Source organism: Linepithema humile, chromosome 2 (genome assembly GCF_040581485.1).
Source record: "Linepithema humile isolate Giens D197 chromosome 2, Lhum_UNIL_v1.0, whole genome shotgun sequence".
NCBI classification, from domain to species: domain Eukaryota; kingdom Metazoa; phylum Arthropoda; class Insecta; order Hymenoptera; family Formicidae; genus Linepithema; species Linepithema humile.
In genome coordinates this window covers 23,434,868-23,447,729 of record NC_090129.1, presented here as the reverse complement: position 1 = coordinate 23,447,729, position 12,862 = coordinate 23,434,868, and the positions used below count along the sequence as shown (strand labels likewise).

The 12,862-nt window shown below is 27.6% G+C and overlaps 3 protein-coding genes across 6 annotated transcripts; 1 reads left to right on the top strand and 2 right to left on the bottom strand.

The window, feature by feature from the left end:
- Positions 1-479: 479 nt before the first annotated feature.
- On the bottom strand, positions 480-4,494 carry LOC105670502 (protein takeout-like). The gene is made up of 6 exons (XM_012364045.2): positions 4,352-4,494; positions 2,596-2,688; positions 1,989-2,136; positions 1,427-1,560; positions 1,168-1,317; positions 480-854 (listed from the first exon to the last, which is right to left on the bottom strand). Exons 1-6 carry the CDS (start codon positions 4,410-4,412, stop codon positions 700-702), a joined length of 741 nt encoding a protein of 246 aa, XP_012219468.1. The 5' UTR covers positions 4,413-4,494; the 3' UTR covers positions 480-699.
- On the bottom strand, positions 4,449-7,792 carry LOC105670501 (uncharacterized). Of its 4 annotated transcripts, none has more exons than XM_067350311.1 (4): positions 7,614-7,791; positions 7,243-7,450; positions 5,789-7,173; positions 4,449-4,586 (listed from the first exon to the last, which is right to left on the bottom strand). In XM_067350311.1, the coding sequence occupies exons 2-3, from the start codon at positions 7,365-7,367 to the stop codon at positions 5,790-5,792; spliced, it is 1,509 nt and encodes a 502-aa protein (XP_067206412.1). In that variant the 5' UTR covers positions 7,368-7,450; positions 7,614-7,791; the 3' UTR covers positions 4,449-4,586; position 5,789. The 4 variants fall into 4 exon arrangements, with proteins under 4 accessions (XP_067206412.1, XP_012219467.1, XP_067206414.1 ...); XM_012364044.2 differs by having other exon boundaries at positions 7,243-7,379; XM_067350313.1 differs by lacking the exon at positions 4,449-4,586 and adding an exon at positions 4,603-4,950 and having other exon boundaries at positions 7,614-7,792.
- Positions 7,793-8,041: 249 nt separating this feature from the next.
- On the top strand, positions 8,042-12,861 carry LOC105670497 (uncharacterized). The gene is made up of 4 exons (XM_012364041.2): positions 8,042-8,361; positions 8,481-8,729; positions 8,819-9,325; positions 9,440-12,861. Exons 1-4 carry the CDS (start codon positions 8,167-8,169, stop codon positions 10,013-10,015), a joined length of 1,527 nt encoding a protein of 508 aa, XP_012219464.1. The 5' UTR covers positions 8,042-8,166; the 3' UTR covers positions 10,016-12,861.
- Position 12,862: the final 1 nt, after the last annotated feature.

The following is a 12,862-nucleotide window of genomic DNA, read 5'->3' as shown; positions in this document are numbered from 1 at the left end:
AAATATAACAATACAAGATATTTTTAAATAATAAATTACCAAATAACAGAGGATGTTCATCAGTTGACCCAACAATTTCGCGCGAATAAACACTACTGCTTGAATACAGTGATTTTTAACAATTTTGTAATATACGCATGCGCACTTGTATCAATTGATTTATATTTTAACAATTAAAGTCAATTTTTTGCAATTAAAACAATAAAAATAGAATTACATTATATTGTTAAAAATAGAATACTTTTTTTGAATTAATGTGATAAATTTTTATTAAAACTTAAATTATTTAAATATATTTCTTTCTCTTTAAAAATAAATAAAATTGTTGAAATATTTGACTACATGAAATTATATTCAATTATGTTTAGAGTTCATATAAATCTAACAATACTAAAAAAAATTTGTTATTATGTTAAACATCTTAATTAAGAATAAATTTTATCAAAGGAAATTAGATACATAAGAATTAATGATTGTATTACGTGATTCCTGTGTAACACTTTATTCATAGTAAATACATATAATATTTGTAATTACATATAATCACATATTTCTCATTCATCAATATTATTATACACATATATCAAACATACACTTTTTTATTTTGTCAGTATAATCTTTCTAAACATATTACAAATTATCTTATTTAAAAAAAAAATAGTATAAAAATGATGTATGTAAATCTATGTTACCATTGATCTATGTAAGTGGAAAAATCTTGTTCATTGGCACGTGAGTGAAAATTTGATTACTGATTTTAAAGAAGGCCCTAGCAAAAGCTTCCTCAAGAAACGGTACAAATTCCCCGAAGAGATACATGCTGTTGTCATTGACGAATTTGTTTATATTATTACCTATAATTAGTAAGATATAGAAGAATTAATACTTATATAATTTATAGGATTTTATAAAATTAATATTTATATAATTTTCTTTTTTGAAAAATTTCACTTTTGTTCAATATAAAGCTGTAAACTTGCATGCTTTTCAAGTATAATTTCAAATATTTTTTAGAATTTAAATAATAAGCAATAATAATTTATAAATAAGAGCTTAAATATGCTATACATTTTTTAATAATTTTTTTTATAAAACTAATTTTTGTAACTCTAAGATATTTTGTTTCACTTTATATTTCCAAACTATAAAATTTATTATTAGGTATACCTAAAGCTTCATTTCCATCAAAGAGATTATCGTAATGTAGTGTTACACGTTTGTAAAAAGTCTTTATAAAATATTTGTTCACTCTTATGTAAGACTCTCTGTTCTTTTCAAACGTTTTGAAATATATTTCGTGATGTGTCGTTACATTATCTGAAAATAGCAAAATCAATTACTTTGCATATCAAATAGTTGTCATTAAATCGTTAATTATAAGACAAATAATAATATACAATTTATAAAAATACATTATCATACTTACATACAGACATTTTAAACTTTCCGTTTCCATAGACTGGCACTACCAGAATTTTGCCTTGAACTTTATAATCGCCTAAGAAACTTATTTCCTCGTGGAAAACGTAAAACTTCATAACTGAATTATCCCAATCAATTCTAAAAACAAAAATAAATTATATTATAATTATGATCATATAATCAATATAATCATATATATATAATTCGATACGTATTTGTAACATTATCAATACTAGTAATATATTCTTTAATATCATTCTTTAAAACCAAATTAAAAATAATGTTTTTACAATAATCGATATTAGTAATTAGGAGTTTCTAAATAAATTAGCTGTGTTTGTAATTATTTATTTGTAATCATTTAGTTTCTGTGACATTAGTCGCTTCGATTCGATATTTTGATTTGAACTTAAGACTCGTTTGTTGTGGATATTTTCCTTATTTTTAAACAAAATATTTGTTTAAAACATATTAGAACTATTAAAGTGTATGTTGATTTTATTTTGGAATAGTTACAGAATAGTTATTTTACTTTGGAATAGTTATGGAAAATATAAAATACTTACTGAAAATCATGTAATTCAAATCTTTTTGTTAATCCATATAACTTGCCATTTTGATATTCTTGTGTCATTTGTACTGGGCCATGGGTTCCATTTATTTTAAACTCAAACTTCATTTGTTCAAGAGGTTCAATTTTCAAGCTCTCCAGACCTAAACGCGAACAGATATTTAATATACAAATTTAATATACAAATTTAATATGCATGATTTACATTAAAATGATATTCAGGAAATTTTATAAGAAACAAATTCATCAGAAATTATTTAAATAAATTGTATCTTATGCTTATTCGCTTATAGCGTCACGCACAATTTTTGTATTATTTTTTAACGTGAATAATCATAAGTATAATTGTTACACCTACATTTTACATTACATCTATGATTTATATATTATCTTTTTAAATGTTTCACAAAAATATATCTTACAAATGTTAGTTTGTATAATTTATAATGTAATGTGACTACAATTGTCAATAAACTTTTAGATATACTCTATTGATAACACTATACTTAATAAAAACTGAAATATACAAACTTGTAGCGATTTAAATATTAACTTTTTTAAATTTCTAGTATTAAATATGATTTAAAATAATGTGTATTTACCATCAGCCAGAAAGATGATTGCTTCTTTGACAACATTCGTGAGGCACTGTGACATATTTGGATCCGATCGTTTGCAAGTTTTAAAATTGCTTGCTATAAGATAAAAAAAGAAAAAAATAACAAATTATTAGCAAAAATTATTACATAATTGATCGTTGTAAATCCAAGATCTGCATCCACTCAATTTTAAAATTATTTTTCTTATACTTAATCTTATAATCTTCCCTTAAGAAAATTTACTCTTTAAAATTAAAAAAAAATAACTTAAGAAAACTTTTTGATTTACTATACAACTTTTTAAAAGTTTTGAAGAGTAAATTTGAACACTTTAAAATAGGATTTACTCTTCAAAAACTTTTAAAAATTTCTTTAATAAATAAAAAAGTGTTCTTAAATTATTTTTTTTAAGTTTTATATAGTAAATTTTCCTAATATTAATATTAATGAATACAAATGTGTAATGCAGAAGTAATAAACAAGGAAAAAGAATTTGCATTTAACCTGCAGTAATACAAAAGTAATAAACAAAAAAAAAAAAAGAATTTGCATTTAACCTGCAGTAATACAAAAGTAATAAACAAAAAAAAAAAAAAATTTGCATTTAACCTGCAGTAATACAAAAGTAATAAACAAGGAAAAAGAATTTGCATTTAACCAGCAGGTTAATTGCAAATTCTTTTTCCTTATTTACTTTTGTATTACACATCTGTTTATGCTAATAAATGTGCAATGTGAATCATTTGTGTTCCGCATTCAATTCGCTGAGCATTGTAATATTTATAACTTTAAGTCTTACAATTAGATGATTTCAAGGACCAAAACTTAAAAAACTTTGAGGCCTTGAAATTACTTTACACAAACTTTTACTTACTTTTACGCCAACTTTAAGTTACTAAACACCATCATTAAGTTACTTCACACAAACTTTTAGATACTTTTTATGAACTTTATGTCTTCAATAACTAAAGAAGCAAAAATTCAAGGATATTTTTAAAACTCTGAAATAACTTAAACAAAACTTAAAAATTTTTATAGTTACTTAAAAGAACTTTTCAAATTTTTAAAGTTACTAAACAAAACTTTAATAAACCTTAGGCCAGTCTAAAGTAAATTTTCCCAAGGGTTATTTTCTTTATAGTTATTTCTTTTTAAATAATTGTATTGAGTATCGGAAAAAACCATTAAAAAACTCTGAATCTCTACTTTCGAATTCTCTTTGCTGATTAAAATTATCATTTTTGTTATCAATGCAATTAACAAAAAAAGTTTTGCAAGAAGACAAAAATATTCCATTTTGTCGAATTCTTCTTTTTTTGTTAATTAATAAAAAAATGATAATTCTAATCAGCAAAAAGCATTCAGAAGTAGAAATTTAGTTTTTAAATGCTTTTTTCAATATTCAATAAAATTATTTATTGCAAAGTTACGATCACTTGAAATTTGCCTTATTTTTTTGACGAAAAACAATGTCCTAATTATTTTGAGTAGTGTGTAAAACATTATTTTTCTTAAACAACAAAATTTAAAAATAAAAAGACATAGAAAAGCAAAGAAAATTTAGATTAATAATAGTTTAAAAAAAAAAAAAACAAGTTGCAAAGTTGATATTTTCGAAGTCCAAAAATTTTCAGAATTTCTTAATGCATTAACTTGAATGTGTATTTATAATAGTTTTACCACATATTGCAATACAAGTTTAAAATCATAACTTAATCAACTACATTAACATAATGAGAAAATATTTGTAGTTACTTACGCAATTCTACCGCTATTGTGGTTGCAATTACTGCAAAATAGAAAATAGCTATTGTCTTCATTGTCTTCAAATTTTATCTTCCACTTATGACTTATAGTGATAAACGTCAAGCAGATTTGATTGACAAAAATGTCTGGTTAAATCCAAACTGTGCGTCTGGCGTATAAGGTCGTATATTTAAATACTGCTTTCCCCACCAATCACTGGTCAGTCAGTAGTCAAATTAGCGGCCATACTGTATTAGTGCATGTGTAATGAGATATTAATAGAAAGAGGAAAAATGAAAAAATTAGTTACCGATATGTCATATGTACATTAAAATAATTGATTGTAGTGATTTGATCACTCAAATAACTCGCATTCGAATGTATATAAGATTACTATTTATTATATGATCTTGCTTATATTAGAATTATGCAAATATTACTTTTTTTTTAATAATTTATTTATTGATTTAATCTCGTATTCCATGTATCTTTGCGACTCGATATAAACCGTAAATTTATCTCCTAAAATTTGTTTTACGAGAGTCAGATTGTGAATTGTTTTTTACGTGGCAAAACCAAATTTTTTATGACGGTCCAATCTAGGAGTTTTACCTAATTTTTTAGAGATGTAAAAAACAGTAGACATATTAAAAATAAAATTTAAAATAATTTTTAAATAAACATTTAAATACACTACCGTTCAAAAGTTTAAGAGCAGCCAATTGCATTTTAGGAATACAGAAAATTTATGTTAAAAAACCTCTTACAGAAATCTATAATATCAGAAATGTAACTATATATATATATATATATATATATATATATATATATCGATTTCGATTGCTATATACGTGATTTTGTTATTTATTATAGCTATATCATTATCAAATTTATAAGCTATCGATAAATTAAAAAAATGGACTTTTGTATTGTATATCAATGAAAATTAAATTATTCATGCCTGCATTACTTAAAACTTTTGAATATGTGTTAAATATTTATATTTGCATTTTTGCATTTTATCATATTCATGTTCGTTTCTAAATTTTTTATGGATTTAATGATTTGAAACAGATAATCAATGTATGTACAAATATTTTTGCACAATGTTAATAATTTGCGGTTATTAAAATAAATTAAAATAAGTTAAATTAATTAGAATAAACTAGAAATATATATATTAGCGAAGCAAAATAAAATTTCGATTATATATTCTAAACTTTTTATGTTTAACATATATAAATTAAAGATTTCAAGATAAAATTTTTCAAATCAATATTTAAAGAATAGAGAACACAAGTAGGAATGTAGTTATATTATGTTATCATTTTATTATAAATAAAGTACTGATATAAAATCAGCGAATATACTTTTGTATAAATTATATTTACATATACTATAAAAAATTATGCAAAAAAATTACGACACAATTAATATTAAAATTCTCTACCTTAAGGAATTTGTTTCTGATACTTGAGCGCCAAACTATTTAGTAACGGCCGAGTCTTCAAAATTCCAAGATCGATAGCATGACCAGTGAGAGGACAGCTTTGACATCGTTTACGTCTATAACTCGTATTGCAGACTTTTTTTTCTTGACGTATCACATATCTGGGAAAGCAATGGATGCGCTTTTTTTGTGTTGTCGCGCATGGCGGCATTGTTACCACTAAATCCTGTCTATGAATCCTGCCTATCGGTTCTGGAAACAGTCGCTCGTTGAGGAAATACTGTTGCAACGATCCTGACGATCTGGACGATGCCAACGTGTAGTTCGAGCCATGCGTCTCAAAGTAATTCTGTTCTCGGAACTTTCTTAAGTCTTCAACCTCCTGGTTTACGGTATCGTCAACTGCGGAACCATCATCATGCTTCGAGCATCGATCTCTTCGATCGTAATATTCTGATAATTTATGTTTTCCAACACGTTTAGTTTCTTTCTCCAGTTCATTCATGCAGCGACAAGGATAATCTTGCTTGAGCAATTGCATTGCTTTTTTATTTTGTATAGGCGATTTTGATCTTTGGCTCGACTCTAATATTTGCTGATATTTCCTAGATCTGATAGTCTTTCGTAATGTTGATTTTGACAATTTTTGTGCAGATGCCTGAGCCCTTCTATTAAAAACACAGGTGACATTGTCGCGGTCGGAATCATGTTGTTCACTTGCTAATGAATTTGCTGGCACTGTTGGGGAATTTGGAGATTTTTGTTTCTCATCAACATGTTTACGCTCGTTTGGCAATGTTAATTTCTCATTAGAAATATCTTGCAGCCTCGCATTTGTTATAAATCTGCAATAATTAGACAATCCTGGACACGTTTGCACGCAGTCTCCTTGACCTCCAGTCCGTAATTCGCAAACTTTATTCTGCACATTGCGAAGAAATTGAGATCTAGGAGTATAGTCAATTTTCTGAACTCTTCTAAATGTTTCACAACTAATCGGCGAAGTTAATGTTGTTTTATCATCAGTTTCTTTGATAGGTTTGAACTCAAACAGACTTCTGCAATTACAGCAAGGTAATGTGGGCTTATGCAAAGTTCTTGATGATCTTAGATGCATTTCGTTCACTTTGGAATAACAGTAACAATCTTTTACTGGCTTTCTAGATATAATTCTTGAGCATTCCTCTTTGGGTTTTCTAGATGTTAATGTTAACTTTGCAGAAGATATCATATTTGGTGCTGATGTGGTTGCACGTTGTGGATCACAAAAGTCTGGACATAAAACAGCACTGATTTCACTGGAATCGTTACGTAATTTCCATATATCACTGTTTTTTCTTAAATAACAATCTTGACTTTTATGATTATGGTAATTTATTAAAGATCTGTAAAAAATATTCAAATACTTAATGAATAATATAATAAATTGTTTATTTATAGACAAAGATACTTACAATGTTTGTGAACGCAACTTTTTTACCTCAGCATTGACTCTTTTGGAATTTTCATCAACATGTGCCAATAATGTTCGGCTTTTTTTGCGCAACTTTTTTATGCTGTCATTAAGCGTTTCTGCCATACGTTTCCAAAGCTTGGAATATATTGTCAAAAATTATTTACATTGCAAAATATTTATTTGTTTCAATTATATTACTCTTAACCCTTAAATAAAATATTTTTATTAAATATTTTAATAAATATTTTTCTATGTCTTCTTTCAAAAAGTTTATTATAGACATTATTATTTAGTGCGATATTTCTATTTAATCTTATTTTATTTAATATCTATTAAAAAGTGTAACTATTATTTATAAAATAAGCTTACCAATAATAAAATAATTATAATGTCTTTATTTGTTCTTTTTTCTTCGTGATTTCATCAATAATATATTTTATATGTAGTTTAAAACTTTTAATGTGTTATTTGCTATGGACATGGAGCAGTTGAAATCCGACAAATGTACACTGTAAACAAAAAGGACGCTTCAGGCTGTCCAACTCTTGAAAATAATATTTTCTATGTATTAGGGACATTTGATTTAAGAAATAAATTATTGTCTAAAAATTATAATTATCACATCAAAATTATAATATACAAATTCGCTCAAACTGCTAAAATTTATATATACATATTTTATGTTATCTACAGTACCAAAAATTCGCTTATACATCCTTATATATGATAGCTTTGTAGTATTTCAGTAGCTCACGCTTCAAGACGTCAATTCTAGAGAAGTTTTCTTTTTCGCAAGAATTAAGTTGGTAGAGTGCTTCTGATCTGTGTGTATTACTTGATTGCTGTACGGCAGTACCATCACAGGTTAGAAGGTTAGAAATTTGTGATTGTAATCCGATTTCTTCAAGTTCTACGCACCATTATGGATATTTCTGAGAATCAAACTACCATTGATGATATACCCGGTCGCTCGCTACCGCAATTTTCAGAATATCTCAAAAATCCGATTCGTAGCAGCAGGATGTCATCTAACATTTGGGCTGAATCTAAGGAATTGCAATCAGTGCCCAATTTCATTTCCACGAACGCTGCTTTGAATGCAAAAATAGAATCAGAGGTAATTAAAGTCAAGCTTTTATTATTCTTGTGTTATATTCTTTGCTTTTCTTCTTTTTCTCGCTGATATCGTTTATTTTATTATGCACCTGATAATTTTGATCATTATTTTCTCTTCAGGTAAAAAAAAGTACACCAAATTTTTGTGAACATTTTTTAAAGGAATTTGAGAGGACCAGCAACCTAATCATTCCGAGTTTTGTTAAAAATAATACAGTATTTGGTGTAGAGTCAGATTCTGCTCCATCAAGTGATAATTTATTACTTTTATCACGAGCAGAACTTGTATTTCTTAATAATAGTTTTGGTAACGAAAAAGAAATGAGGGAAAAGTTGGAATTGCTTCATAAACGGAAAACCGCTTATAAAGTATGTATTATATTTATTAGATTTTTAGTATTAAGTATATTATATAATGCATGATATAGTAAATATATATTTATTTATTTCTATTATAGAAATTTCAAATTCAGCCAACAACAGCCACAACATCTTCAACTCAAATGACTGAGCTTTTGCAGCAATTACAAACTTCAAATCTGCAACAATTGGTCAAGCATTTAGAGCATATAGAGCAAACGAAAAAGGATGCCACACAAGCAGAGACAAATGAACTAGCACAAAAACATAATATTTTAAATATACCATATATATTCAAAAAGCAACTGCAAAGTGCCAACGATTTCATAAACTCGGATCGGATTACGACTAATTTGAGCGATCTGAACGTACATATAGAGACTGAGCAAGAAAATGAGAGCAATTTGCAAACCGTCCTCAAAATCGAACAGCAAGTACAAACTGATTTTCCAAAAGCCGAGAAGAAATCGAAGTTTCGAGCAAAACTTGGTGAAGTCAAAGTCAGCATTGACTGTAATGGAGTTACACATTACTATTGTCCAGAATGTAGTTTAGAGTTTCCAAACAAAGATGATATCGAGCAACACATACAAGGTCACTTATTGGTATGTGCTGCATTACTCTTATTGCACTACTCTGTCTAGTTTTTGATAGTTATAAATTATTATAATATACATACATACATATGTATATATATTAAAAATTTTAAATTATTGCAGGAACGAAAGTACCAATGCAAAGAATGTGGTGCCATGTTGAAGAGAAAGGAACATCTCGATCAACATATGCGCGGTCATTCAGATGAACGTCCCTACAAATGCCATATATGCCTAAGGGCGTTTAAGAGAAACGAGCATCTTACAAGGCACTGTGTCATTCATTCTGGCAATAAAGATTTTTTGTGTAATATATGTCAGAAAGCGTTCTCACGCAAGGACCACCTGCGCAAACACGAGCAAACTCATTCAAGCAACCGGAAGAATAAACAGAAGGAGGAAGGATCTTATTATCTCGATCCAAAAGATGCCCTAATATTCGGTAAGAATGTTGATCCTGTGGCAATTTCCAATCAGGAGATAAACTGTATTCTAAAAGATAAAAGTTTGGAGAGCTTCAAACCAGGAACTACTTTTTTACAACATCTTCAAAATCTTCAGAATAATTCCAATATCTTTCACACTTTTACCTCCATGAATGAGCAAGTAATGAAAGATGCAGATATACTTCAACAAGCACAGTCTGTTAATATAAACGACATCTTAACTCAAAATACAAAATATATACCACAGTTTTAGTCGTATAATAAAGATAGTTCATGCGCGGCGGAGTCACCGCAAATAGATAATTGCAATTTTTGGCAACAGAACTGGCTATGATTATTCTAGCCTTCTAAATTACAGGCAATTTTAATACGAAAGGCATACAAGGACATAAATTTCAAAATGCGTACAACGGTAAAGATCATATGTCGTTTGATGTTAAACTTGCACGTTTAACACGACAAAATCCGAAATAGTTAATTATGTGCTAAGTATGAGAGAAATTGTAGTTACCTGAATCTATCATCTTTCTTAAACAAATGATTCGTCGTTCTTTCCGTCACAATTTTACATGTTAAAGGCTGATTTTTATAGTTTCAAGACGATACTGTCATTACTATCTAAAAGCATAACAAAAATATTTATTTGATAAAATTTTGCATTAAAGTACGATGATAGATCTCTTTCATAGAATTTGTGATAATTACGATAAATCATATTTCTTTTTAAAAAAGCGAATAATTGTTAACATTAAATGGTACATTATCATCGTAGCTTTTAAATACTAAAGATATAAATTATATTTCACAAGATTGTTGGAATATAAGTTATATTCCAAGATTCTCTAAGAAAAAGGTTTTTATTGCGTTCTACATGAAATAATTATTTTAAATTATGAATACAGAATCGATGGAAAGAATTAATATGTGAAGAGAAGTTAATCAACTGAATGTTTGTTGATTTGACTTGTAAGTTAAGAGACAGTTATTTTTTAACGATGCTAGTCCATTATCATTACATTTAATTTTGACCATCGCAGAGCTTACAATATATCCAACTGTTTCTGAGGCATAAATACAGCATATTTACACCAAAATTGCATAAATAATTAAGCTTGTAACAATTAATAGCTGTTTTGCTAAAACACAAAGTTCCAAGATCCAGTTTGCTATTAGAATATTGTGTCTCTATAATTAGTACTATAATTATTCTATGGTCTAAAAGTTCGATAGTTTGTCTCACACTATATCACATTTTCTATTATTTTGTGTTGCGTTTCTTTTTAATCTTAACTAGAAAATGTAAAAATACAATTGACAAGATCATCATTTGTCAACGTCAAATATGTGGAAAGATGATAAGAGCATGGCGCTCGCGAATGTAGCATTTTTAAATAAATTAGTATACTAATTATAAGTAGAAGTATGAAATTTGTTACGGGAGTCAAAGTACTATTAGTGGCACTATCAATTTCACTATTGTGCGATGTACCGCGACTGAAGGCGCGAGCTTGAGACAATCGACTTTAAGCGCTTCTTATTTGAAAAAATTTGCAGCCTCGATATTTAGGATTTTCAAGTAATCTCAGGAATCTGCCACTAACGATTATCACAAGATCTTACAATCTTATAATAATTCAAGATTGATATTTTTATATGTGAGAAAACATTGTGTCGATTTACATACGTTAAGCATATGTTTTCTCGAACGACTTACTTTGATCCGTCGATCACAAACCATCTCATACTTGCACCTATCATCTTTCATTTTTTCTAAATACGTCGTTCGCTATTTTTTTCACGTTGTTATCTCATTTTTATTTTTAAAGGCTGATTTTTATGGTTGCAAATAAATATAGTTGCAGGTCGGTACTTAAAAATATAACAAGTGTTTGATAAAATTTTACATCTATATAAATATAATGGTCGATCTCTTTCGTTAAATTTATTTAATGTCGGTTATCAACATTGAACGAAAGTTATTAATAATTAATCATTATTAAAGAAAGATTTAAACGGATTAAATATTTCAAGTATTTGTTTGTACTTGGGATTATTTTTAGGATACTCGCCTGCTCAATGTTCTAATTTTAGTTTGTAATTTTTTTTAATTTTATTATATTTTTCTTTTATGATGTATTTAGTATTAAATAGGAAAGCGGGAGATCGTTAAAAGATTTCCACACATGATGTATTTGTGAGGATCGATATTAGATTCCTTTAATATTACCTTATATAATGTATGTCGCATATATGCACGAATTTTTATATCCGTGCATGAATGCGTTAGATATAAGAACTAGGGGACGATATTGACACACGGAATTTTGTCTTACGTAATAATACAACCAAAGACTTCACACCCGCGTGTACGAAATGGTATTTTAGGTCATTTGCTAGAGTCCTCTTTCATCATCCGAGAGTTGTCTTTTTGAACTGATTATTTAATAGTTTAAATATGAAGAATAAGCGATGAGTTGTACATTTCCCCCTCTCGATAGATGATTTTCATTTTTTTTTAAATTAAGATTAATTAGAAATAAGAAGGAAGGAAAAAATGAATATGGAATGTTTTAAATAATGGGTGTACATTTACAAGGCTCCGTCGTACATTTACTCAGAAAAACAAAGTTGTTTTTTTATAGTAATAACTGAAGAAAAATAGCTAAAAAATAAAACATGTATTTTTCAAATCGAAATATTTTTGAATAAAACATGTAATGAAAGATTACACAGGCTGTCTTTTTTTTCTTTTTTTTCAACTTCTTACGAGTGCATCGAGTATACAATCTGCGTGCAACCGTAAAAAATATAGTGGTTTATATAGCCTTATATGTAACATTGTACAACGAAATTACCGTTCGTACGTTTAGTTGAACTTACATCACGTTCAAAAGTAACTCTTTGCACTCGGAACTCCAACCGCATGATATAATAACGTATAACGTATCGACCATCGTTGTATAAGTTGGAAATTTGCACAGTGTTAAAAGCACCATTGTGTGTGATATAAATTTTATTTTTTATTTATTTTTAGCGAAGTGTACATACGTGCTGGGGATGACAGTAGTACAAAGGTATAAAATTACTTTGATATCTGTAT

Coding starts and splice junctions, on each gene's coding strand:
- LOC105670502 (XM_012364045.2), bottom strand. CDS start 4,412: ATGAAGACAATAGCTATTTTCTATTTTGCAGTAATTGCAACCACAATA. Junction 2,689..4,351: donor CACAATAGCGGTAGAATTGC/GTAAGTAACTAC, acceptor TTTATCTTATAG/CAAGCAATTTTAAAACTTGC. Junction 2,137..2,595: donor AATCATCTTTCTGGCTGATG/GTAAATACACAT, acceptor GTTCGCGTTTAG/GTCTGGAGAGCTTGAAAATT.
- LOC105670501 (XM_067350313.1), bottom strand. CDS start 7,367: ATGGCAGAAACGCTTAATGACAGCATAAAAAAGTTGCGCAAAAAAAGC. Junction 7,174..7,242: donor AAGTTGCGTTCACAAACATT/GTAAGTATCTTT, acceptor TATTTTTTACAG/ATCTTTAATAAATTACCATA.
- LOC105670497 (XM_012364041.2), top strand. CDS start 8,167: ATGGATATTTCTGAGAATCAAACTACCATTGATGATATACCCGGTCGC. Junction 8,362..8,480: donor ATGCAAAAATAGAATCAGAG/GTAATTAAAGTC, acceptor TTTTCTCTTCAG/GTAAAAAAAAGTACACCAAA. Junction 9,326..9,439: donor ACATACAAGGTCACTTATTG/GTATGTGCTGCA, acceptor AAATTATTGCAG/GAACGAAAGTACCAATGCAA.